The 27,447-nt window shown below is 46.1% G+C and overlaps 1 protein-coding gene and 3 non-coding genes across 4 annotated transcripts; 2 read left to right on the top strand and 2 right to left on the bottom strand.

Moving 5' to 3' along the window:
• Positions 1-1,637: 1,637 nt before the first annotated feature.
• On the bottom strand, positions 1,638-1,849 carry LOC136381688 (small nucleolar RNA U89). Its single transcript, XR_010747162.1, has one exon. It is a non-coding gene; the product is annotated as a small nucleolar RNA U89 (small nucleolar RNA).
• Positions 1,850-10,368: 8,519 nt separating this feature from the next.
• LOC136381684 (U6atac minor spliceosomal RNA) lies at positions 10,369-10,489 on the top strand. The gene has a single exon (XR_010747159.1). It is a non-coding gene; the product is annotated as a U6atac minor spliceosomal RNA (small nuclear RNA).
• A 6,718-nt stretch (positions 10,490-17,207) lies between these two features.
• Positions 17,208-27,402, bottom strand: COX4I1 (cytochrome c oxidase subunit 4I1). Its single transcript, XM_066348408.1, has 5 exons — positions 27,270-27,402; positions 25,700-25,773; positions 19,320-19,487; positions 18,335-18,466; positions 17,208-17,459 (listed from the first exon to the last, which is right to left on the bottom strand). Exons 2-5 carry the CDS (start codon positions 25,770-25,772, stop codon positions 17,323-17,325), a joined length of 510 nt encoding a protein of 169 aa, XP_066204505.1. The 5' UTR covers position 25,773; positions 27,270-27,402; the 3' UTR covers positions 17,208-17,322.
• TRNAA-GGC (transfer RNA alanine (anticodon GGC)) lies at positions 26,068-26,143 on the top strand. The gene has a single exon. It is a non-coding gene; the product is annotated as a tRNA-Ala (tRNA).
• Positions 27,403-27,447: the final 45 nt, after the last annotated feature.

Below are 27,447 nucleotides of genomic sequence, written 5' to 3'. Positions count from 1 at the left end.
CAAGTTCAAACTCAGGTGCTCTGGTCATTTATTGTGACCAGTCATAGCATAACCTGGCAAACCTGGTGCCATGTATAGGGATGGCCTGAGGGCAGCAGTGCCATCTGTTTTGGGTAAATTGTGTCCCCCAAAAAGACATGTTGAAGTTACTGAAGTCTCACCCCTAGTACCTGTAAGTGATCTTATTTGGAAATAGGGTCTTTACCGATGTAGGGCATGCTCAGTAGGGTGGGACCTAAATCCCACGCCAGGTGCCCTTAAAAGAAAAGAGGAGATTATACAGACACAAGGAAGGCCATGTGAGGACAGAGATTGGAGTGATGCAGCCACAAGCCCAAGAACATCGGGAGCCACTGGAAAAAGCAAGAAAGGAGCCTCCCATAGAACCTCCGAAGGGTGCGTGGACCTGCTCACTCCTTGATTTCAGACTTCTGGCTCCAGAACTGAAAGAGAATAAATTCCTGTTGTTTTAAGCCCGCCATTTTGAGGTAATTTGTTGTGATAGCCACAGGACTCCTACACCGTCCAACCCTGATATTCAGCTATGACCTAATAGTGAATCTGGGCGCCTGACATGGGTCCTGGGTCTCTCCAGCCCGTTTCCCCTGCAGCCCCAGAACGGTGTCTCTTCCAGACTCAGGACGATCCCAACCTGGTGTTTTCCAGCTTGGCCTCTAAGCGGTTTGGGGAAGTGGTAGCCCTAATGGCTGGGAAAGTCCTCTGGGTCAGCCTTGTGACTCTGCTTTGCAGGTGACCCCCACAGGCTACGGATCTAAGGGGAAACCCCATGAGTCCCCCTCCCATCCAGCGTGGCCACAGCATGTGTGGAAACACCTGGGGAGCACCAAGAGCCAACGTAGCCACTGACCAAGAAGCCCCAAACATTACATTACTGCCTAAATCCCCTGCTAGTCACACCTTTTGGACACAGGTGGTCAACTCCAGCTGGTGCTCCCTGGTATCTGGACACTGAACGGTCTCAGTATTCAATAGAGAAGCTGTATCAAAGCCATCCCTGACCATGCCAGCCTCAAGGGCTCGTGCCCTCTGAGCTCAAGTCCTACATGATGGCTCTGCCAGGCCACCATGCTTCAGAGTGGAATGCCCAGGCTCTGCAGCTGGATAGACTGGACTTTAGATCCTGGCTCCTGGCCTACAACCTTTGTAAGTTGTTGAATCTCTCTCAGTGTCCCCATCTGGAACAGATAATTATACGTCTTACCTCCTAAAATTATCGTAAGCAGTAATTGAAATAATACACAACATAAATGTTAGTATGATTAAATGATGAGGAGGCAGTCATTCAGTAAATATTTATTAAGTATCTAATATGTGCTAGGCACTCTCCTCGAAGCTAGGGTTATAATGGGGAACAAAACAGACATAGGTGTTCTGGAGCTTAGGAAGATGGAGAAGGTAAGGATGGTGATGAATATAATGATGACGATGGTGATGAGGATGAAGATGATGATGAGGATGGTGATGAAGCTGAAGCTAAGACTCCTCTCTAGATCACGAGATCCTCATGAACAGGAGCTGTCTCTCTCATTTCCTGCCCCCCCCCCCCAGTGTCTAGCAGAGGGCCTTGCACATCGTAGGTACCCGGTGTTGTTCATGGACTTCCTTTTTCTTTTTTTTGTCAGATCCAAGGTTGCACTCAGGTGGCTCGTGCTAGACTTGCTTTGGTCCTCACCTGTGGGCCCCCTGCAGGCAGCTGCAGGAATGGAGGCAAGGCCAATAGTGCTACTGGTCCGCCTTACAGTGAGGAGCCAAGCTCAGGTACCCCACTAAGAGATGGACTTCTTCAAATTGCTGTAAGCAGAGAAGAACCCCTAGTAGCTCAAACTGTCCCCCCTGCAGTGCTCTTTGAAGTCATGTTTTATCTTTAAATTTTACTTGAGGACCCTGGCTGGTTTGCTCAGTAGTTAGAGCATTGGCACAGCATGTGGAAGTCCTAGGTTCGATTTCCGGTTAGGACACACATGGAAGTGACCACCTGCTTCTCTTCCCCTCCCTCTCCCCCTTCTCTTTATCTTCTCTTCCCACAGCCAGTGGCTTGGTTGGTTCAAGCGTCGGCCCCGGGTACTAAGGATAGGACTGCCAGGTAGATCCCAGTCAGGACACATGTGGGAGTCTCTCTCTCTACCTTCCCTTCTCTCACTTAAAACAAACAAACAAAAAACTTAAATTGACTTGAGCTTTCCATTTCATTTCATGGCATATTCATGTTTGTTTTACTTATAAATAGCAAGAATTTTTTCCCAAAACTTTGAGTGAAAATGATGCCTGAAGAAAACATGCCCTGTTTATGCCGGTGGCTTCTGAGACATCAATTACACACACACACATACACACACACTGACATACACACCAGCCCCCCACCCCAGGCCAACCCCTCAGATGTCCAGAGAGCCACAGAGCACAAGACCAGAAGCACAGATCCACGCTGTTCAACACTCTGGAGAAAACAAGTCTCTCTCCTGGTGGTGCCAGGCTGGGGGAGCAGAAAGGGCAAAGCCTTCTAAGGCAGCTCGAACACTGCTCCGCGCTCTGGAGGGCATGGAGGCTGAGCCTGGACACAGCGACTGTATGCTGAGAGCCGGAGTTGAAGTAAAAAAGATCCTGAAGAGGTCTCTGGAGACTCTGTTTTCCTCTTAAAACCCGATGTTGTCGACATGGAGCCACATCACCGTCCTGAACACACCCTAGATTATGAAGAGGCAGCATCAGTTCTAAGAGTCCATGAGTATACGTTCCGGGAGTCCGGGAGTCCAGAGCACATTTCAGGAGCTACGACTGTGTCTGGCCAGTGTTTTAGGATTTGCTCGGGAATCTCGCCAGCTCCCCAGTGGCAGAGCAAACGGGCAGGGAGAAGGAAGGCACTCAGCCAGGGCACCTGTGACCCGACTCGGAGCGGGCTCCCCCACCTCACGCCACCCTGCCTGCGGAGCTGTCCGCTGAGTTTCTATTCCCCGTTTCTGACGTGGTCTTTAGACGGTTTCAGCTCTGTTACATAACATTCATCCTCAGAGGCTCAGTAGCATGGAAGCAGAAAGCAGTTTGTGGATCATTTAGTAACAACATGTGTTTATAAGTAAATTGGAATTTATAGAGCAGATGAAAATGCTTCCCACTTGATCCCTGAGAATGGGGCTCCCCCCCGCAGAAGTTAAGCATCAATGAAGAGATAAACGAATGGGGACAGTCTCGTCTCTTCCCCTGCATGTGCCAGGAGGGAGATCTGTGTCCCAATCATGTCACTCTGAGCTTCTCAGGCCAGAGAAAGTGCATTTACCTCTGAGGTGTGTAGTGCTGAAAAGCCTGCAAAAGCACCTTCTCGGGGGCGTGCGGGTAATTGTACTTGTGATTTGTGGAAATAATTATTTCTATATTAAAACAAATACAGCAGTGTCCTGGAGCAAAATACAAAACTCCTATGGATTTCAACAATCAAACACACGTACGTACATGGCAGAACAATTCAGACCACTGCCCCATAGTCCAGATTGTACAAAGTCTCCAACTTTTCAGTAGGCAAGTTTGACAAGAGAAAAAAAATTGTAATACAGAGCCAGCCTCTGGGGGTCTGAGGACAAGCACAGAGCCCGGATGCCACCTCGTGTTCACGTGGGGTATGACAGTGTTCGTGCATGTGAGCAGGTGGGGGGCATCCTGGGAGGTGGTTCCTGCAGGGATGGGCCCTCCTCACCCCTCCCCCGTCAGCCCGTCTCAGCAGCTGCCCGCCCCCCTTGTTAAGGAGCTTGTTTAGGTGAGCTGGAGCCTCCCCCAGCCTGGCCTGAAAAGCAGCTATGGACATGTTAACCCCAGACTCATTCCCTGAACATTCTGATTCAGGAGCCCTGGGTCAGAGCAGAGGTCTGTGTTTTCCACCAGTTTCCCAGGCAACCTGGGAATCAATGCAGTGGTTTGAACATGCACCTGATTCACCTGGGACAGATTTTCAACCCTACAGATGCACCTAGAATAAGGCCCAGGCCTCAACACCTTTAAATACTTGCCCAAGTGCCTTGAAATGTGGTGGCGCAGTGGATAAAGCATTGACTTGGAACACTGAAGTTGCTGGTTCGAAACCCTGGGCTTGCCTGGTTAAGGCACATATGGGAGTTGATGTTTCCTGCTCCTCCCCCTTCACTTTCTCTCTCTCTCTCTCTCTCTCTCTCTCTCCCTCCCCCCCTCCTCTTTCTCTAAAAATGAATAAATAAAATCTAAATACTTGCCCAGGTGACCTTCATGAACAGGCTGGATTGAGAAACACTGAAATGAAGCCTTGGGTCATCATGAATTTCCTAAAAAATAAATCAGCATCCTTGGGAAGGATGCCTGGCTCTTAACATGGCTCCTTAGTCAGGTGACCAGCCTTGCAGTCATCCTGGGACCAAGGTGTTTCGGGATGTGCAGGCTGCTGCTTGGCCATGTCCTGTGTGCTTGGTGATTTTTATCTTGCTCCTGTTGGGCTGTGTCAGGACACCCTATATGTCCTGGGTATAAAAGGTGAAAAGATTAAGAAATGCAAATTGGCAGTTACAAAATAGTCACAGGGATATGAAGTACAGCCTGGGGAATATAGTCAATGACATCGTAATAGCTATGGTGTCAGCTAATAGCCATGGTACTGGACACGGAGGGTGGATCACTTCATAAGCTGTATCAATGTATAACCACTACACAATATACCTGAAACTAATATAATATTAAATGTCAACTGTAATTGAAAAAATCTGTTTAATTTTTTAAAAATAATTTACAAAAACGCCACCATTGGAGCTATTTTCTGCCACAGTAATAAGCAGAATCAATCAGCTAATTTGCAACATTAGGAATGCAGGGCTTTAGTACTAAAACTGGGACTATCCTTGGAAAACCAAGTCACCCTCAGAGCTGCCTCAGACTAGCAATACTTGGGGCTGGGTCTCAATGGGTACATTTGTTAGAGTAGCAGCTGAGCAGCCATCAGATTCTTCTTTTTTTTAATTTATTCATTTTTTTTTTTTTAGAGAGAGGAGAGAGAGAGGGAGAGAGAGAGAAGAGAGAGAGACAGAGAGAGAAGGGGGGAGGAGCTGGAAGCATCAACTCCCATATGTGCCTTGACCAGGCAAGCCCAGGGTTTCGAACCGGCGATCTCAGTGTTTCCAGGTCGACGCTTTACCCATTGCACCACCACAGGTCAGGCAGCCATCAGATTCTTAAAGGCGTCTGTAAGCCCCCAAGGATGACAGTCCTGCCTCCCACGACGCCAGCCCTGGTAGTGCACTGGACTGAATTGACCACTCGCACATACAACTACTGTTATGAAGGGAATGGGCTGCCTATCGCCCCTCCCAAAACAAGGTGCTGCCTGCAGGGCAGGGCAGGAAGGGAGGGCTCTGGAAGTACCTGTCAGTTGGAGAGCAGTGGGTGTCTGAGTTTAGCTGGTTTTGTTATCGAGTTTCAGTTTGGTTTGTGGGGAGGTGGTTGTTAGGGCCAACGATATGGAAGTCCTTTGTAAAGCTCCTCGGGATTTTGGCATGTTTGTTTATGCAATAAACGTTTACTGAGCACCTACTGTGTGCCAGGAGTTGTACAAGTTACCCAAGCAAAAACAGCAACACAGCAGGCATTGACTGGGCTCTGACAGGCCAACAGGGATTCAAATCCCAGTTCTGCCTTGCTGGCTGTGTAGACCTTGGACAAGTCACTTAACCTCTCTGTGTCCCCTCCCTTAATCTGTAAAATGGGAGAATAACCTCACAGCTCAAATGAGGAAATAATGAACACAGGGCAGTAAGCCAGGGCTGGGATCCAGGCAGCCTGAGTTGGTGATGGTCCAGCCTACTTCAAAAATAAAGTCCTGCACTCTTTGACTTGGAGGCAGTGATGTCAGAAGCTTTCTGCACCTGCCTCTCAGGAACGTTTTTCCAGCGTTGTAAGCCTACATTACTCCCTTATACACTGTTTTGCTTTTGAGATCTGTACCAAATCATAACCCGTGCAAAGCATCCTGGTGGTGAAATGGTATTTCCAGCCTTCAGAGCTGGCACCTGCAGCAGGATATCCCCCTGGGCCTGATGATTCTGCAGACCAGAGAAAAAGCAGCTGGAGAGGAAATCACAGTACATGCCCGGTAGTGACGGGTTTGGCTAGAGCTGCCCTGGGAGTCCCTTGCTAAGAGTAGAGACACGTGAAGAGGAGGGTGTGTGAACAAATGTGCCACCCATGCCTCGCCCCCTGGGCTGGGGGAAGTGCCAGGAGAAAGCCCCTGCTCACTTTGCCCCGGTAACCATCTCTGGATGTCCCTCTCTACAAACAGAATGGGTCAGGTCTCAGAGCACCCTCTACTGTTCAGAACTGAGAATATGGCCCACTGAAATACCAGGTCTAACTCCCCGAGACACAGGTCCAATTGCCCGCAAGCTGAAGAGAACCTTGTAAAAGGCATCTGAGCCCCTGCTCTGGGGTGGGAACTGCGACTCAGGGGTGATGAGGACATGAGCGCAAATTAACCATGCCTCAGCTTGGCAAAGGACCTGAACAGATGTTTTTCCAAAGGAAATATACTAGAGGCCAACAGGTACCTAAAAAGATGTTCAATATTAGTCATTAGGAAAATGCAAGTTAACACCACAATGAGATACCACCTTACACCTTTTAGAATGGGTATTATCAAAAAGACAAGAGCTAACAAATGCTGGCGGGGATGTGGAGAAAAGGGAACACTTGTGCACTGTTGGTGGGATGTAAATTGGTACAGCCACTTGGCAAATGATATAGAGGATCCTCAAAAAATTAAACATAGAACTACCACATTGTAGATCAAGTCAGTATTGAACATGTCTGAGAGTTGCAGGAACAGTACTGGTAACTCCTCATACCTAGGAAAAAACTCAAGTTTTGAAGTGAAATTAGACACAATAAGGTGTCTAACTGAATTTCTGTAAAGTCCTCTGTGTGCTTTGAAAGGCTGCCTTTTAAAGCACACAGAGGACTTCAAAGAAATTCAGAAGATAACACTATCTACACCTTCTAACCTAACAACAGCTTTTTCCCCTTCAATACCAATATCAAAGATAAATTAAAAATAAATGTTCACCCTGACCAGTGGTGGTGCAGTGGATAGAGCATCAACCTGAGATGCTGAGGTCAAAGGTTCAAATCTCCGAGGTTGCCAGCTTGAGGCAGGTCACAAGCTTGAGTGCAGTGTCACCAGCTTGAATGTGGGATCATAAACATGACCCCCTGGTCTCTGGTTGAGTCCAAAGATCGCTGGCTTGAAGCCCAAGGTCACTATCTTGAGCAAAGGATCACTGGTTCAGCTGGAGCCCCCCAGTACCTTGACTAAACAACTAAAGTGATGCAACTATAAGTTGATGCCTCTCATCTCTCTCCCTGTCTTTCTCTCTCTCTCTTTCTCAGGCCGTGCTGTGTGCTGCTCTCCATCTGTGCCTGGGCTTCTCAAAGTAATATGCTTAAGCTGACCCTGCCTACGTGGAATCAACTGAAAACTGGACATGGTTGCTGCGACAGAAAGAACTGCCACTGCAGGGGTGAACACATATGCCGGTGACAGTCACATAAGTAAACAGGACACGGAAAGGAAGCAGACAGGAAGAGCTCCTTTCTCCTCCAGGTTTCCAGGCTCCCTGAGGGCCCCTAGTGACAGAGGCCAAGCCAGCTGACCAAGCTGAAATTCAGTTTGCAGCGTCCCAGTGCCAGCATCCATCGCCGGTATAGAAGGGTGGGTTTGAAGCTGAGAGACAGTAACTTACCTGGCACAGTCAATCCCTGAGGCTGCTCAGAGACCATGCACATTGCTCTGTACATTTATGGACTTCCATACATCAAAACAATTCTACATCCCCACCAAATAAGATGCAAATATCCTTCAGATGAAGTCCCACAGTCATAGCAGATTTCTCCCTGAGCTATGTGAATTGCTGCTCAAATTCAGTCCTAGTCCGATCAGAATATCCCGCTACCTAAAGGCTACATTGTAAAATTAGCCTCCAACAAACTGGTATAGCCTGACCAGGTGGTGGTGCAGTGGATAGAGCATCAGACTGAGAATTGGAGGACCCAGGTTCCAAACCCTGGGGTCGCCAGCTTGAGCGCGGGCTCACCAGCTTGAGCACGGAGTCATTGGCTTGAGCGTGGGATCATAGACATGACCCCAAGGTCTCTGGCTTGAGCAAGGGGTCACTTGCTCTGCTATAGCCCCTCCCCCCCCGTCAAGGCACATGTGAGAAAGCAATCAATGAACAACTAAGGAGCTGCAACAAAAAATTGATGCTTCTCATCTCTTTCCCTTCCTGTCTGTCTGTCCCTATCTGTCCCTCTCTGAGTCTCTCTCTCTCTGTCTCTGTCATATACACAAACAAAAAACTGGTATAAAATAATAAAGGAAAGGGAGGCCAAAAATAAAAAAGTAGTTAATATATACACAGGTGCACACACACAATAAGCAAGGAAGAAAAGATACAGAGCTGCTACAATCGTCATTTCTGAGACTGGTCATGAAGCCATGTTTGTATGCATTACCTCCTTCTTCCACTACCCACTCTGTGTGCCCTCTGTCCTTGTCCAGGCCTCGGCTGGCTGAGGTTCTTCACCCTCTACATTCCATTAACTTTTACTATTGCCCTTGGAAGTTCTTAGAGGAGCCAAAGAAAATCCCTGGGTTCTAGACACAGCCTTCCTTGTCTTACTGTGTAGCACAAACCTGATATTCCCCTGATAATCAGGATCACTCATGCCCCAGAGATGAGGAACCCCCTCTCTTTCTGTTGGTCATCTCAATTTCCAGTTCATTAGAGCCAATGCTGTGTCTCTTGGAAGAATGAATCATTACTTTACTCGGGAATCAGACCTCCAAAGCAGCAGATAGATGTTCAGAAATGGGCAACAAGAATCTGCCAATGTATCATCTCTCTCCCTTCCTGTCTGTCGCTCTCTGTCTTTCTTTCTCTGGCTAAAAATAAAAATAAAAATAAAAAATCCCGCCAGAGTGTTATTGTTTGGTGTGATAGTGAAAGGAGTCACTCCCCTTCCTGGCCCCTTGATCCCTGACCTGTGGGTTCAGCCTAAGGGAAAGAGAGAACCATATATTTGTCTCTTATTAAAAACATAGTTTTTTTGCCCTGGCCAGATGGCTTGGTTGGCTAAAGCACAGAGTGTTGGGGACTGAAATATAAACAGGGTGTTTTTACAATCTGGATATCCAGGGGACAGAGGTGCTGGGCCTAACCCCACACCTCACCTGCCCAGTTAACAAAGAGCTATACGTGATTCTCACTTGTCCCACCCATGTTCTTGAAGAGGCTGGAAGCTAGTTTCTTATTGGTGTAAAGTTAGATCTAAATGATATGGTGGGGGTTGTCTTTGAGTGTCTTGGAAACAATTGAATTGCTAATGGACCACGTTTTTTTCCCTGAATAAAGACAGATGCGCTTCTGGGGGCCACCATTGCATCGGCTTAGGAACAGTAGTGACTGTTCGCCGTGAGGTCTTCCCGAACCCATCTTTATATATATATATCTTTAATTCTCTATTATTTATTTCATTCCATACCTTTTCCCGTTCGAGGACCCGGTAATAGACTCATCGTGGCTGAACCACAACAACAGAGGCTGCTGGTTTGGTCCCTGATCAGGACACATACAAGAATAGATCTATGTTCCTCTCTCTCTCTCTCTCTCTCTCTCTCTCTCTCTCTCTCGCTCCTTTCCTCTCTCACTAAAATCAATAAATAAATTTAAAAAGATTTATAAACATAGTTGTAGTATGGAGGTTCCTCGAAAAATTAAGAATAGAGCTACATAAGACCCAGCAATCCCTCTACTGGGTATATATCCGAAAAATGTGAAAAAACTTATTCGTCAAGATATACTATATATACACCTATGTTCTTTGCTGCATCATTTGCAATAGCCGAGACACAGAAACAACCTCAGTGTCCTTCAACAAATGACTGAATAAAGCAGATGTGGTACATATATACAATGGAATACAATTCAGTCATAAGAATGATGAAGCATAAACATTTGCAACAACATGGATGGATCTTGAGAGTGAAATAAGTCAGATGGAAAAGGACAAGAACCACATGATTTCACTCATATGGAGGATAAAAAAGAGAGAGCAAAAAATGAACAAACTCATAGACACAGACAACAGTATGGTTGCCCGGATGGGAAGGGGGGTCAGGGGAGATAGAAGGGGGTACAGGGGGGAATAAATGGTGACAAAAGGAGACTAGACTTTGGGTAGTGAGCAAACAGTGCAATATGCAGATGACACATTATATACTCGTACACCTGAAACCCATATGATGTATTAATCAATGTTATCCCAATACATTTAATTTTTTAAAGCATACTTTTATATGGAAGGAAAGTTAGCACTCTCCTTGACAAAAATAGAAGAGGCCCTTGGGCTTCACAACGTGCAGACCATTAAGGCATTGCTATCTACTTCGTTGCTTCTTTCACTTCTACTTGTATCCCTAAAAGAACTGAAAATTGAAACTCAAATAGACATTTGTATAACCATGTTTATGGCAAGCAACATTATTCATAATAGCCAAACGGTGGAAGCAACCCAAATGTCCATCAGTGGATGAATGAATACACAAAATAGGGTATATACATACAATGAAATAATATTCAGCTTAAAAAAGAAAGAAGATTCTGACACTTGCTACAATATGAACAAACCTTAAAGACATTATGCTGAGTGAAGTAAATCGTACCCAAAAGGTCACATATGGTATTATTACACTTATATGGGGTATGTGAAGTAATCAAATTCACAGACACAGGGAGTAGAACAGTAGCTAGAGGAAGAGGGAAATGGGAAGTTGTTGCTAAATAGGCAGAGTTTCAGTTTGGGATAATGAGGAAATTCTGGAGATGGATAGTGATGATGGTTGTACGACAGTGTGAATGTACTGAATCCCACTGAGCAGTATACTTAAAATGGCTAAAATTGTAAATTTTATGTCATGTATATTCTACCACAATTTTAAAAAACTGATATAAAAAAGCATATATACCTGACCAGGCAGTGGTGCAGTAGATAGATCATCGAACTAGGACACAGAGGACACAGGTTTGGTTTTTTTTGTTTTTGTTTTTGTTTTTGTATTTTTCTGAAGTTGGAAACGGGGAGGCAGTCAGACAGACTCCCGCATGCACCCGACCGGGATCCACCTGGCACACCCACCAGGGGGCGATGCTCTGCCCACCTGGGGCGTTGCTCTGTTGCAACTAGAGCCATTCTAGCACCTGAGGCAGAGGCCATAGAGCTATCCTCAGCGCCCGGGCCAACTTTGCTCCAATGGAGCCTTGGCTGCGGGAGGGGAAGAGAGAGACAGAGAGGAAGGAGAGGGGGAGGGGTGGAGAAGCAGATGGGCGCCTCTCCTGTGTGCCCTGGCCGGGAATCGAACCCAGGACTCTGGCACGCCAGGCCAACGCTCTACCACTGAGCCAACTGGCCAGGGCTGAGGACCCAGGTTTGAAACCTCAAGTTGACAGCTTGAGCACGGACTCATTCAGCTTGAGCATGGAGATGCCAGCTTGAGTGTGAGATCATAGACATGACCCCATGGTCGCTGGCTTGAGCCCAAAGGTTGCTGGCTTGAGCAAGAGGTCACTTGCTCTGCTGTAGCCCCCCAGTCAAGGGACATATGAGAAAGCAGTCAATGAACAACTAAGATGCCACAACAAAGAATTGATGTTTCTCATCTCTCTCCCTTCCTGTCTGTCTGTCCCTATCTGTCCCTCTCTCTGTTTCTCTGTCTCTGTCACAGAAAAAGAAAAGAAAGAAAGCATATATTTCCCTGGCCGTTTCACTCAGTGGATAGAGCATTGGCCCATCATCCAAACATTCCAGTTTGATCCTCAGTCAGGGCATGTATGAGAAGCAACCATCTGTTTTACTCTCCCTCCCTCTCTCACCTTCTCTCCCTCTTCCCCTCTCTGGCAGCTAGTGGTAGACTGGTTTGAGGGTCAGACCTGGGTGCTGAGGACAGCTTGGTTGATTTGAGCATTTGCCCCAGGAGGGGGTTGCTGGGTAGACCCCAGTCAAGGTGTATGTGGAAGTCTATCTCCCTTCCTCTCACTTAAAAAATAGATAGATAGATAGATAGATAGATAGATAGATAGATAGATAGATAGATAGATAAATTTTAAAAGCACATACTGCATCCTATAAGATAAAATTCCATCTATTTTTTTTATTTTTTTTTAATTTATTCATTTTAGAGAGGAGAGAGAGAGGGAGAGAGAGACAGAGAGAGAGAGGAGAGAGAGAAAGGGGGGAGGAGCTGGAAGCATCAACTCCCATATGTGCCTTGACCAGGCAAGCCCAGGGCTTCGAACCGGCGACCTCAGCATTTCCAGGTCCACGCTTTATCCACTGCGCCACCACAGGTCAGGCTATTTTTTTTTAAATTATTCAGTGAGAGGTGGAGAGGCAGAGACAGACCACCCCATGCTCCTCGACTGGGACCCACCCGGCAAGCTCACTAAGGGGCAATGCTCTTGCCCATCTGGGGTGTTGCTCCATTGCTCAGCAACCAAGCTCTTCTTAGCGCCTGAGGCAGAGGCCATGGAGCCATCCTCAGTGCCTGGGACTAACTTGCTCCAATTGTGTGCCCTGACCAGGACTGAACCTGGGACATCCACAGGCCAGGCCAACACTCTATCACTGAGGCAATCAGCCAGGGCCAGAATCCCATCTCTTGAAAGCATTATTGCCCAACTGCCGACCACAGAGTTTTCAGAAGGGCCCTTCAATTAAGCCAGATGCTTCTAGGTGAAGGGATATGTAGTCAAACCAGTGAGGTCCATCAGTATAAACCCCCTGCCACATGAACAAGCCTGTATGGTACCATGCTGGGACTCAGCATTGATCTCAGCTGTTTGCAGATTAGGCACTTGACATCAGTGGCTGTCAAGTCAGCTTTTGGGAAAGGCAGTCCATGTTGTGGGGCTCATGCATAACCTCCATCCCTGCCACCATGGCAGCTTCATCCATGGACCCACTGAACAACCAAGGTGGCATGGGGAGAGCCTGGCCAACCATCACAATTTCTGTTGACTGCTTTCATTCCTGAGTATTGCTCACATTCTTCTGTTTCTTTGCATGTCTCATAAACCAAAGATTTCAATATGTTGGATGAGTGATAATCCACTACAGTGAGTATCCTCATTGAAGCTCACATTCTCTTTCCTGAACTTCTAGAAGGAGGTGCGGTTCTTCAGTGTGGGCTCATCTCAGAGCTCAGCCCAGGAGGGTCGATGTTAAGACTAAAAGTGCTCTGGGCCCTTTGGACCTTCGCGAGGGTCCCCCAGCATTTGCCTGCTGTTGGATTGGCAACCCCTCCCGGCTTCATCAGATGTTTGTGCTGTGCTTTCTTCCCACTGAAAACCTTGGCAGCCATGGGGTCTTAGTCCCAGCTGGGTCAGCTGACTCCTGCTTCCCTCTGCTTCCTCTCGCACTGACACACAGCTAGTGTACACGCTTGTGGCGTGACTGATTTGTCCCCATCCATTAGGAGTCAAAGAAGGGTGGGTCATAGGAGTATCTCCTCACCTAATTTTCTAACTGATACTCTCAATAGGGGTTTTGGTTTTGCAATCTAGTTCATGGTTTTTGCTTTGTTTTGTTATGTTTCTTTTGAGACAGAAAGACAGACAGACAGACAGACAGACAGGAAGGGAGAGAGATGAGAAGCATCAACTCGTAGTTGCAGCACTTTAGTTGTTCATTGATTGCTTCTCATACATGCCTTGACCAGCAGGCTCCAAACACCCAGTGACCCCTTGCTCAAGTCAGCGACCTTTGGGCTAAAGCCAGTAACCATGGGATCATGTCGATGATCTCACACTCAAGCCAGCGACCTTGGGATTTTGAACCTGGGACCTCAGAGTCCCAAGTCGATGCTCTAACCACTCTGCCACCACCGGTCAGGTAACTCTAGTTCGTTTTTATTTGGGGGTTCACAAAAATTCACAAAATGTGCCACCACAGCCTTCATATTCCCAGAATCCACCCCCCACCATATGGACCATCATCTTTACTATTGTATTGTATTGTGATTCAGAGGGTTTGCCTGCATGGTTTCCAATTCCCTTGCTCACTCTTCCTTACATCTCACTCTTCCCTTCTGAGTTCAATTTTCTTCTTCCTGAACTGTATGTCCTTCAGCACTTCTCTTAGCAAAGTCCTGTTAATAACAAATGTTCTTAATCTTCATCTGTAAATATCATTTTCCCTGTTCTTGGTTAATAGTTTAGCTGTTTATATCATTCTCTATGAAACTGTTGTTCCATGGCCTCTGGCTTCTAGGGTTGCATTTCATGAGTCTGCTATTATCTGTCCCTTCATAAGCAATTCTTCAATTCTATAGGGCAAAGTTGCCAGCTGGTAACAAGGTAAGCACTGAGAGGAAAAATTAAGGTATAGGAAAAATGAAGAGTGCATTTTAACATCCCTGGGGTGGTCAGGGACTCCCGCTCTGAGGAATCCCTACTCAAGGCCCACTCCCGGGGTCACAAGGACCCTTTTGACCTCCAGGAAGCTAAGCCAGGGCTATTCCAATGGTCTTCTTGGTATTTCTCAAAGGCCTGCCCAAACTTTATGCCAGATTCCCCCTGAACACCCTGAGAGGGAGCAGTCTAGGGGCTAAATGAGCATGCACTGCCCCCCCCCCAAAAAAAGGGCTCCACCTACCCGCATTCCTGTGGCTTGTGAGGTCCCATGGTCAGGAATCTGCGCTTTCCACCCTTACCCAGTGGTGGGGTTCAGCCAGTTCGCACTGGTTCAGCAGAACCAATACCTAATTTTTTGTTGAGTTCAGCAAACCGGTTTTTAAAATGGCACTTGTCCTCAGGATTCTAAGGTGGGCTGGTGGAAATCACAAATTTACATTCCTTACTCTTTTTTAACATCTGGCAAGTGTGTTCTAAATGCCTGTAGTAATGGTCATTCCATCCATAGGTGAAAAGATTGCAAATGAGGGCACCATTCAAGCAGCAATATGAAAATATCTTAAATAATATTTTTATTGTTTTTTGTCAGGTATTATTTAATGTTTTAATTAATATTTTAAAACTTTCTTATAATCTAGTTTTGTGTACCTCTATTATTGTACTTAAGTATTAAATGCATGAAATAATAAACTACCTTTAAGTATATCATTTTTTTATACTTAGGGCAGAGAACTGGATGTTAAATTATTAGAATCCCACCACTGTCCTCAGCCCACATCCTTCCACTCTCAGTACTGGCTCCAGAACAGGCCCCACGGAGGTCTCTGAATTCCTTGAACAAGCTCTGTGCTGCCTTAGGGACTTTGTTTGCATCCTTCCAGTTGGGAACTGTCTCCATCTGCCACACCATCACTTGAATTTTGGCATGAGTGGCTTCTTCTCATTCAAGTCTCAGCTCACACACATATTTCCTCAGTGAGGCCTCCCCTAACCAAGCTCAAATTGTTCCCACGCCCATCCCAACACCCTCCCACTTAGCCCCAAGGAGAACTATGAAATCTTCTCATTTTTATCCAGTTTTACTTGTCTTCCATGAGGCTGAGGGCCCCAAGGGCCATGTTCACCATTATATCCCCATGACATGTAGATAATCAATAAATGATCAAGTAGATTCCCTACTTAAGGATGGTGCATTGAATCTAGCTTGCTCCCAAATACCCACTAAAATGGCATTAAAGGGGTTTTTTTAAAGACCTAAATTCAAGGACAAGAAGAATGGAAAAGAATGACAGAAGTCACATTTTGGAATCTGAAACTGATGTACAAGTGGCAATCTTAAGTTCAAGAGTGCAGGTTCCTATGAGGTAAGAAGAGCCTGATTACCCCATGGAAAGTCCCATGCTCAGGGAGCCTCCATTTGGAGCTATTTCAAAGTTGAAGCAGTTTGGGGCTCAGAGAGACCTTCAAACACCATCTACACCACCTACCCACTTCCACTCAGGAAGAGCCCTCTGCCTCAAGCCCGTTCCATTCCAACATGCAACCCAGATCAACAGTCCCTTCTCTAGATGTGGTTCTGAGTGAGATGGTAATGCTGGAGCGTCTAGCCCGGGGTAGGTATACCACCAATAGTCATTTAAGAGCCAGGGGATGGGTCAGAGGTGACCTTGGGCAGAACAGGCACAGATCGCCCCACAAGAGCCCACCCTGGGAAGGAGCTGAAAATGGCATCATTCAGTGGGAGGCCTGAGCTTTGTAGCCAAAGTCACCTCACAGCCAGACTCCCATACTCCCAGACATTTGCTCTTCCTCACCAGGCAGGAAGAGCCTCCCAGAAAAGTCAGCTGGCCCTTTGGGAACATGGGACCAAGGGCATTTCTAAAGCAGCCAAAAGACACTATAATGACAGGCATTTCACCTTCTCTTAACTTTAAAGTGGTATAACTACCTAAGGCCCTCCTCCTGTGACACCCCCTTAATCAAGCTCTAGGGGCAAAGCTGCCTTCTAACCTAAAGCTGGGCTTCTGCAGGGCCACCTCCCACCTTGCCTCATTCCCACATCAATACTGCTGAGATGCCTTTGTACCAGAGCAGTTCCTTTGCAGCTCTCTGTGTAACTTGTATTCCAGGCTTTATTCTGCTTCTCCATACAGTCTCCAGGGACCAGCAAAGGGACCTGGGATTAGAACAGAGCAGGACAGGACAGTGGAATGTGACCCTCCAGGAAGCTTGCCAAGGGCCAGGATAACACTCCTTAAATCACCACCTTACCTGGAATTGGCTTTGTTGTAGCTGTTTGGATAAGAGGCTGTGAGTAGGCAGGGAACTGAGCAAACAATAGCAAGCCAAGGGAAATGAATCTAACATAATCTTACATTGGGACCTCCTGCCCTTCCCAGGCCCATGGCCTACCCACTCCAACCAGCATTGACAATTACAAGGGTGAAGAGGGCCAGTCCCAGAAGAAAAGTGGCCACGGTGACTTCTGTCGATCTGGCTACCATAAAGGAATTTTACTCAAAATATCTCTTCATAAACCTAATTAAAACATCCTACATCAGAGGACTATATTTTTAGTTTTCAAATGATGTCCTTGTATACTTTTTTTTTTTGCCATTTCGTTTATACCCAAAATATATTTACTTCAGACACTTGGGAGAAACCTACTGTCACAAATAACACACTATCATTTAGTTATCATCAAGGAATTGACCACAAGGATTTCACATAAACTGCTCCTTTATTAGCATTGGGACTGCAACATTAACAGTTTCCAGTAAATATGCTGAACTGCAAGGAAATGAAAGGTGAGGTTCAGATACGTGAATGGCGGCTCTTATTTCTTCCACTCGTTCTTGTCGTAGTCCCACTTGGCAGCGAAGCCCTGGATCGGGCTGACCTTCATGTCGAGCATCCGCTTGGTCTGCTTGGCCACCCACTCCTCTTCAAAGGTGTGCGGGATGGGACCATACACTACAGTCCAAAACAACTTCATGAGGCAACACTGTCTCGACTGTTTCTGAGGCAATGCCCTATATGGGTTAGGTCTGTCACAACCCACAGGCAAGCAGGTCAGTGACATCATCTGCCTCTCAACACCAATGCCCGTGCAAATGCACTGGTTTTGAATTCTGGGCACTGACAACTCTTGATAGTTTCAAATTATTCCTTTGTAAATTCACAATTAAATACTTAAGCTAAAATCAGAATGTCTTCTCTACAGGACATAGATAATAGCAAAGGTAGCAAAGAGCAAAAAAACCAAAGGTGTCTTGGGAGAAGACCAAAGAGATGGGCTGTCTCCCATGTCGACAGTCAAAGCATGAGTACAGACCTACCTACTCAGACTGGGAAAGCACCCACTCTGCCTGAACAGAAAGAACCAGGAGAAGCAGCACTGGAATGAGCAGGCAACTCCAACACTATGCAGACACTGCTAGGTCTTAAGACCCAGAATTGTAGTTATTGAGATGCAATCTCTAAACAGCCCTTCAATGAGTAACATTTTGTTCTCTGACTGAACCTTCACTATAGCATCCTCTGATAACTGGTAAGAGGTAAGAATCGACAGAAAATGGGGTGTGCTGTACAAACTAGGTGAGTAATTCACTACCAACAGGAATGCCTGCCATGAAAGACTCTGGCTTAACAACTTCAGTTCACACAAGTCAGTTTCACAAACCTGATCACACAAAGTCTCTCCATCTTGTGTGAAGGCCTCCCCGCCCCCAGCCCACTCCTGGGCACTGAGAGACTAAGCTGAGCTGGCTACCTCCAGGTCTTGTGCTGCTGGGGCTTTTCACCTGAACCACCGCAGGCACACAGTCCCTTCTCTCCTCTCTACTCACCATAGTGCTTCTCCCAGATGAGAATGAGAGCAGTGAAACCGATGAAGAACATGGCAGTGCCCACAATTGTCTTCCACTCATTCGTGCTCCTGTTCATTTCAGCAAAGCTCTCGTTGAACTTAATGCGATACACTAGGAGCAGAAAGAATAGCCATTCGCAGGCTGAGGAGCTACAGGGGCCAACCACTCCCTCGTCCACAGCGCTCCACCATTTCTCCCCGCAACACAGCAAGGGATCAACATGAAGCTGAGGAACCCAACAGAGGCCCAAGGCTGTAATACGCTCAGGCAAGTGCACCCACAAGCTCTCACACATGCACATAAAGGGTGGAGGAGGAAGAAAATGCATGGAGTCCGCTCTGGGCTAAAAAAAAAATTTAAGAAATTTTAAAAACTGAGGCCCTGACCAGATGGCTTATTGGATAGAGTAATCCTTCCAGCGTTCTGAGGTCACAGGCTGGATCCCCAGTCAGGGCATTATGAGAAGCAATCAACAAGTGCACAACTAAATGGAACAAGTTGAGGCTTCACTCTCTTTCTCTCTTCTCTCTCTCTTCCTCCTTCTCTCTCTCTCTCAAATCAATGGAAAAAAAAAACAAAACTAAAATTCTTCTAAAAATTACAATATAAGGGTCAACTTAATTGCATTGTTTTCATTCCCCTTTCCTACCTGTTTTACTGACCTTCCATTAATAATTTACAGTAAAGCTAGTCCCACCCAGCAGAGGCACTGAGACAGTGCTCCACACACTACACACTCAGTTGTTCTGCGCCCACGCTCATGCTTCTCCCTAGGGGCTAGAGCCCGTATGCACAAGGAGCCTGGGCAGAGGTCCAGCCAGCAGAGCACAGACACTGGGCCCGGAGCAGCCCCCAGAAACACATCACACCGAGCCCCTGGTGCATGCTGGTCTCTGGGCAGCAACCCCGTGCTGAAAGTAAGAATTCTCTCACACGGTGTGCCTTACTTCCCTTCAATACCCACATTCAACTTTTTCATCAACTGACAGACTGCTCCAGGGGTTCTTCTCCTTCTCTTTCAAGGCTTTCTGGCTGGCAGAAAGGTTCTTGACATGGGTCACATCAGGCAAGGGATAGTCACGTCGATCAACATAACTTGGGAGAGCATAATCTTCACTCTTCACAACACTCCCTAAAAAACAAAATGAATATAAATATTTGACAATTCACACAGGTTCAGAGTTAGAAACACGTGGTACTTCTAAAATCTGGAATAAGCACATGTACACATACCCTGAAAACCTGTCACCCCAGTGGGCTGTAGCCACTGTTTCAAACGGCTGAAGGACTACCATATGGAACAGGGCGCAGGCTTGTCCTGCGTGACCCACACCGCAGAATGAAGATGGTAAGTAGCAATTTACAGTAGTTTTCATCACAGCAGAACAGAAACCTACCAGGAGCAACTGCTCCCAGAGGCAGCACTTCTTACAACTAACAGTATTCACAGAGATCAGACAAGGTTTGCAGGGTTCCCTGCCCTGGACAGAGACTGAACTAAATGAAGGCCCTTCTGCAAGTGACTCAAACTAATGAGAAAGAACAAAAACAATAAAAAACTCATAAAAAAAAATTAAGTGCTCAAAGTTGAGCAACAAAGGCATATGAAAAGATGGTTACTAAAGCATTGTTTATTATATTAAAAAAAATCCTGTGTCCAATATTTGATGGAGTTAGCTAACTCCTTAGAAGAATGTATCATGGAGCCACTCACTCATCTGTTCAACATGTTTACTGAACACGTACTATGTGCTAAGTACGGTTCTAGACAGCTGAAATCATCAGTGAACAAAGCAAAGATTCCTACTTACTGATGACTACATGCTAAAAGTGGAAAGCAAATAAGTGTAACAGACATGTAAATTACAGAGCATATTAGGAAATGAGTATTCTGAAAAAGAAAAAACAGAAAGGGAATCAGGGGGGGATATATGTATGGCAGCAAACAACGTAAAGAGTAGAAAGAAGATTCATGTGTTCAAAATGGAAAATCAACTGTGTACTCACCAAGTGTAGAATATTAGGGTTGTTTTGTTTTTCTTTTTAAAAATGTAAATTATGCCTGACCAGGCAGTGGTGCAGTAGATAGAGCATCAGCCTGGGATGCTGAGGACCCAGGTTCAACACCCTGAGGCTTGAGCACAGCTCATTCAACTTGAGTGCAGGCTCATCAGCTTAAGTTCAGGATCGCCACCTTGAGCGTACGATCATAGACATAACCCCATGGTCGCTGGCTTGAGCCCAAAGGTCGCTGGCTTGAGCCCAAGGTTGCTGGCTCAGCTGAAAGCAATCAATGAACAACTGAAATGCCACAACCATGAGTTGATGCTTCTCATCTCTCTCCCTTGCTGTCTGTCCCTGTCTGTCTCTCTCACTGAAATAAATAAATGTACATATGTATGTATGTACATACATAAATCATGTATACACACTCACATGTATATGTCACTAAAGACAAAAAACTGCTAGAATAAACTCAATTTGTTATCAGGGAAGAGGAAAGAATGAAATAGGGATTTCTGTTCAAATAGGTAGAAATTTTAGTTCCTTAAAATGAGCATGGACCCATGTATTACTCAAGTAAAGAAAAAGGTTCAGACAGAAGAAAAGAAAGGGATATTTCAATTTTTATTTAGGGTTTTCCCACTGCTAAAAGCTGGTTTTTCAATTCTACCCAATATCTGCAAGAAAAGTTCATGTTCCAAATTGGTCTAGAGGTATGAAGTCTTGCAAAAATGCTTTTCTTCCATTAGCTTAGTTCCAATGGTTAAAAACTCCCAACTCATGTTAAAAATAGTAAAGTAAAACATTCAAACTAAAGCAAAGTAGTATAATTTCTCTGGATAATTATCTTTCCCATGCAAATAACTACCACTTATGTATTTATACTCAAACTTAACTCAAAAAATTCTGGTATAAAAATGGCTAGAATTACTTTCCAATTTTATGACTAAAATGAGGAATGAACTAAAAATAATGGCTGTACATTAGCACTCAGCTTACATGTGAATTATTAAAAATACGCCTAGTGATGTCATAGCCTGTGTAATGTAGAGCACCATGTTACATAACACATTACTCACTATAGCACAAATACATGTACAGTACATGTAATACTTGATAAGTGACTGTTACTCGTTGATCTATTTACTATACTATACTTTTTATCAATAGAGTATACTCTTCCAACTTATAGAAGTTTTCTGTAAAAAAGTATGCCATGTTATACTGGCAGAAGTCTCATACATCTCATGTTCACTGCTCTCTTAATCACATCATTTTCTTTTGTGCTTGACTTAATCTCGTTGTTTTGTGCAGTGACATGCTGCACAGGCTTATAGTCTAGGAGCAATAGGCTATACCACGTAGCCTCAGTGAGTAGCAGGCTACACCATCTAGGTTTGTGAAACTGCCTAGTGACACTTTTGCCAGAATGTATCCCAGTCCTTAAGCAGGCATGTCTGTAAATGCTCATAACCCTGGAGCACTCTTAAGCATAAGGCTGCATTTTCTAAAACAAGGATGGCTAATCAGTGCTCTCAGGGCTGCTAGAGGTTCTTCAGCACTCGGGGCCTGGTCCCCCAGCAAATGGAGAGGGGTGGAGAACAAAAGTTAACGTACCAAACATTCCTTTTAAAAAACAGAGAAAAAGTGAAAATTTTACATTCTAGTGAATATTTTGACATTTCTATTCTCAGCCTGGATAGACTGTTTGTTGGCTGAGCCTCTGCTGAAAAAAAATCTGGTGAACCTGTGCTCCCCTCGCAATCAGATGTGTCAATGAACAAACACTCAAACGGACAACGGTGGCTACCAACAGCACACTATATTGTTACTACTTTATGTGAACAACCAGTTCATGTATGCATGTACACTGCTCACAAAAATTAGGGGCTATGTTATCGCTTCATATTCATTTTGAAATATTCCCTAATTTTTGTGAGCAGTGTTATTACTTATACATTTAGAGTTAAAAATTTAAGGATAAGACTTATCTGATAGACTGTAGTTTTCTCTGCCTACTGTGTGCTAGAGATGCAGCAATGAGTAAGACAGGCAAGGTCCCTAGACTCAAAAACCTTGCACTCAAGAGGCAGAGACAGCCTGACCAGGTGGTGGTGCAGTGGATAGATCATCAGACTGCGATGCGGAGGACGCAGGTTTGAGACCCCGAGGTCGCCAGCTTGAGTGCCAGCTCATCTGGTTTGAGCAAAGCTCACCAGCTTGGACTCAAGGTCACTGGCTCGAGCAAGGGGTTACTCGGTCTGCTGTAGCCCCACAATCAAGGCACATATGACAAAGCAATCAATGAACAATTAAGGTGTCGCAATGAAAAACTAATGATTGATGTTTCTCATCTCTCTCCATTCCTGTCTATCTGTCCCTATCTATCCCTCTCTCTCTCTTTCCATCTCTGTAAAAAAAAAAAAAGAGGCAGAGACAGACAACATTCAAACACATACACAAGCCCACAGTCTATCAGTGCTCTAAGGAAAAACAAAGCAGGGTGATGTAGGATGGAACAGGTGGTCAGGAAAGGCTATTCTGAAAATAACATTTGCATCCAGGGAGATGATTACAGAGGCACCAACCACAACTCAGAAGCTGAGAAAGGACGGACCAGCCTGATGTATATGAGGAACAAAATACTGCCCCACTGGAGGCTGGGACCTTGAGCAAATAGGGAGAGCTGGTTGGGCTGTTTGGCTGAATATAATGTGGTGATATCAGAAGACCAGATTCAGATCTTTAGGCAACAGAAGGCACTGCAAGGTTTCAAGAAGGGACTGATTTAATCTTATTTCCTCATCAAAAACAATACATAAGAGTAAGTCATGGTCAATACCACTATAAAGAGATAGAAATTGGCTTCTTACAAAAGAGCAGAATGACCAAAGGAACATGAGGAAATTTTGGGAGTGATGGAGATGTCTGTCCTGACTGGAATTATACCTCAAACAAATGAAACAAAAAACTATCAGTAAATCAAAATGGAAACAAAATGTGATTTTTGTCCTAAGTGACTTTCTAAGTTTTTTTTGTTTTGTTTTTGTATTTTTCTGAAGTTGGAAACGGGGAGGCAGTCAGACAGACTCCCGCATGCGCCTGACCGACCAGGATCCACCCGGCATGCCCACCAGGGGGTGGTGCTCTGCTCATCTGGGGCGTCACTCTGTTGCAACCAGAGCCACTCTAGCACCTGAGGCAGAGGCCACGGAGCCATCCTCAGCGCCCGGGCCATCTTTGCTCCAATGCAGCCTCGGCTGCAGGAGGGGAAGAGAGAGACAGAGAGGAAGGAGAGGGGGACGGGTGGAGAAGCAGATGGGTGCTTCTCCTGTGTGCCCTGGCCGGAAATCCAACCCGGGACTCCTGCATGCCAGGCCAACACTCTACCACTGAGCCAATCGGCCAGGACCACTTTCTAAGTTTTTAATGAAGATGTTCTTTTGTACGTATGAAACAATGAAATGAATTTTACTATTTTACTAGTTTAAATAACAGACATTTCAATAATACTCTTACTAAAATGATCTGTTTTAGAGTCTATATCCACAGTGCTATCCTGGGCAATAAGGAATACAGAGAAATTTAAAACAACAGTATCAGCAATTAAAGAACACAATTTCAAGAAAAAACTCACACATAAAGCAGTTCATTTAATGGACGTACAGGTTATTAAGCCCCTGGATCCATAATCCTTGCTCTCTAAGACCATCTACCACTCAAGCCTTGCATTTGACCCCTCAGCAACACACCTTGCCATGCTGATTCACATTTTGTCCTTTTGCTTACTTTCCCTCTGCCTGGAATGTCATTTTCCTCTTGAATGTGAGGTTAAACCTCCCTTTAGCAAAGGAAAGCCTCTCCTCCAGAAGTCTCCCCTGCACCCCAAGCCAGACTAAATGCTTTTCCTCCAGGGCTGTTACTGAAACACCACCTTCATGTATCTGTCCCTCTCCAGATTGCTAACATTCTTGTAGAAAGATTCCATATTTCATTTTATTTTTATTCTCAGTGCCTAACAGTATCTGGTACAAAGAGCATGATTGATAAGTACAAAACTAAACTTGCTATATGCCAAGCACTGAATTAAACTTTTCACATATATTTCAGGCAAGAAAACAAATTCCTAACCATAAGTACCTAATCCAAACTACAATGAGATTAAACCCAGCTCAGGTTAAGAAACCTAAACTCTTTCCTTCTCATTGCCCCAATAATGTAAATAGTATTATAGGTAAATGATTGGAAGTTTCTTGGAAGGGGAGGAGATAATTGAAATCAGGTATAATGTAGAAGAACTCTGGAAAGGGTTGTGGAACTTGAATTTGGAAAAAATGGGAGAAGAAGGAAAAGGGAGAAAAATATCAGTATAAGCCAAGATCCAGGACTAATATTCATTAATTCATAATCTTCAATCTAGAGCAGTGGTAGTCAACCTGGTCCCTACTGCCCACTAGAGGGTGTTCCAGCTTTCATGGTGGGTGGTAGCGGAGCAACCAAAGTATAAATAAAAAGATATATTTAACTATAGTAAGTTGTTTGATAAAGATTTATTCTGCCAAATTTAGCGAAAATCTGACATAAAGCCCTTGGTGAGTAATTATTATATGCTTTAAGTTTGGGGGGTTTTTTTTTTGTATTTTTCTGAAGCTGGAAATGGGGAGAGACAGTCAGACAGACTCCCGCATGCGCCCGACCGGGTCCCGGCACGCCCACCAGGGGCGGTGCTCTGCCCACCAGGGGGCGTCACTCTGCCGTGACCAGAGCCACTCTAGCGCCTGGGGCAGAGGCCAAGGAGCCATCCCCAGCGCTTGGGCCATCTTTGCTCCAATGGAGCCTTGGCTGCGGGAGGGGAAGAGAGAGACAGAGAGGAAGGAGGGGGTGGGGGTGGAGAAGCAAATGGGCGCTTCTCCTATGTGCCCTGGCCGGGAATCGAACCCGGGTCCTCCGCACGCCAGGCCGACACTCTACCGCTGAGCCAACCGGCCAGGGCCAATTATTATATGCTTTAACTTGCTGTAACTCTGCTTTATAAATTTTATAAAGTAAAGTTACTTCCCTACTTTATAAATCACCACTACTGTGGAACCGGTGGGCGGTTAGAAAATTTTACTACTAACAGAGATACAAAAGTGGGCGGTAGGTATAAAAAGGTTGACTATCCCTCATCTAGAGCTATGTATCTCCTGTTAAAATATTTACCTCTCTCAAGTCCCTCAACAGCAGGATCAGATCTTAGCCATCTGTGTCTGAAACTCCGGCACAGGGTCTTACATATGATGGTGGGAGCAAAATAAAATTAGCTCAGCCTATTTAAAAATATAAAAAAGTTTAACTTACCATGTGCTCGTACACACGCTGAGGTGGAAACTGCTCGCTTGCCAATTAGGCTAAATACTCTGGTAGTCAACATTCTGAAAAACAAAAAGGTACACCTTCTGTATGAATGCGGGAAAACATCTATTAGGAATGATTTTTTTTTTTTTTTTTTGCCCCAGTGCATTTTCAAAGTCAGTGCAATTCTTTTGTTTTCTTCTCCCCAACATATGATCTGTTCATTGACTCTGAATTCACAAAGCAACCTAAGGTAAGGATTTTCTTAGTAGTCAGCACCTCTTTATGGAATTTTATTATAAACCAAGTACTATAATAAACACATCCTTCGGGCAATTAGTAGAAAATTGGCTTGCTTAAAAACCAAGAAGGCGGCCCTGGTCGGTTGGCTCAGTGGTAGAGCGTCTGCCTGGCATGCAGAGGTCCCGGGTTCGATTCCCGGCCAGGGCACACAAGAGAGGCACCCATCTGCTTCTCCACCCTTCCCCCCCTCCTTCCTCTCTGTCTCTCTCTTTTCCTCCCGCAGCCAAGGCTGCATTGGAGCAAAGATGGCCCAGGCGCCGGGGATGGTTTTGTGGCCTCTGCCTCAGGTGCTAGACTGGCTCTGGTGGCAACAGAGCGACCCTCCGATGGGCAGAGCATCCCCCCCTGGTGGGCGTGCCGGGTGGATCCCAGTCGGGCGCATGCGGGAGTCTGTCTGACTGCCTCCCCGTTTCCAGCTTCAGAAAAATGAAAAAAAAAAAAAACCAAGAAGAAAAATTTTAATAAGGAGACTGAAAAAGAAACAGTAAAGCACTGTGGTGCCATGATTAGCTCTAAATTGTGGCATGCGCTACATTCCACTAAGTATTTAGAGAAGGGAAATAAGGGAGAAAGGCTGCAAATTCAGCCCTGGTCCAAATCCAATCCCTGCCGACCACGGTGACCTGGGTGACCCACGTCTCACCCGGACCCTTCCTGATTCAGGCCCATCTCTCCTACGTACCCCTCCTTAAAAGAGGACCTTTCTGGGGACTGTTGGCGACTAATAGGATCCCCAACACATTCAGAGAGTACCCCAACAGGGGCAGAATAAACAGAAGCATGACGTCAGAGCTGAACTCGCTCCAGTCTCGTTTCCATCCTGGCCCACGAGTGGGTGGACTCTGGGCGCCTTCCAGGCGGGAAAGCGGGTCGCCTCTACCCGAGCCCCGTTACACCCGAGAAGGTCGCGCAAACATCGTTTGACGGCTCAGAGCAGAGGCTGCAACGCAGGCCCCGTGGCCGCTCCTGAACGGCCAGCAAGACGACTTGCCCCGTGGGTCCGCGCCCTCGGCTAGCGGACACTCCAAGGTCAGAGCCCGAAGCCAGCCCGCGGTCAGGGCAGGAGGAGCCAGGCAGGATGCTTCTGGGCCGTACATAGGCCGCGACCCCCCAGGCCTTGAGTTCGGATCCCCCACGGTCCGGCCTCAATGTCAACGGCTCCGAGCACCAAATGCCGCTTCCTGCTAGAGCCGGGCCGCCGGGCTGCAGGCAATCAGCCGGATGGCTTCCAGCCCCCGACCCGGGAACGCGGGCCGGACGCCGCTCGCCTCACCTGCCACCGCCCAGCCGCTGCCCGCCGTGCCCGCCGCGACCTCCCACTACCCCCCGGCTGCCTGCGACCGGAAGAGAACGAAGCCGCGCCGCGGAGCACCACGGGATCGAAGAGGACTCCACCTCGCGCCCGGCCGCGCTGGAGGTCACTGGAGAGGAAGGAGAGAGCGCCACGAACG

Source organism: Saccopteryx leptura, chromosome 9 (genome assembly GCF_036850995.1).
Source record: "Saccopteryx leptura isolate mSacLep1 chromosome 9, mSacLep1_pri_phased_curated, whole genome shotgun sequence".
Taxonomy (NCBI): Eukaryota; Metazoa; Chordata; class Mammalia; order Chiroptera; family Emballonuridae; genus Saccopteryx; species Saccopteryx leptura.
The sequence above is the reverse complement of the archived record's forward strand: the minus strand, read 5'-3'. Positions and strand labels throughout refer to the sequence as shown.

Coding starts and splice junctions, on each gene's coding strand:
- COX4I1 (XM_066348408.1), bottom strand. CDS start 25,772: ATGTTGACTACCAGAGTATTTAGCCTAATTGGCAAGCGAGCAGTTTCC. Junction 18,467..19,319: donor AGTTGATGAAAAAGTTGAAT/GTGGGTATTGAA, acceptor TTCTGCTCCTAG/TGTATCGCATTAAGTTCAAC. Junction 17,460..18,334: donor CATCTGGGAGAAGCACTATG/GTGAGTAGAGAG, acceptor TTTGGACTGTAG/TGTATGGTCCCATCCCGCAC.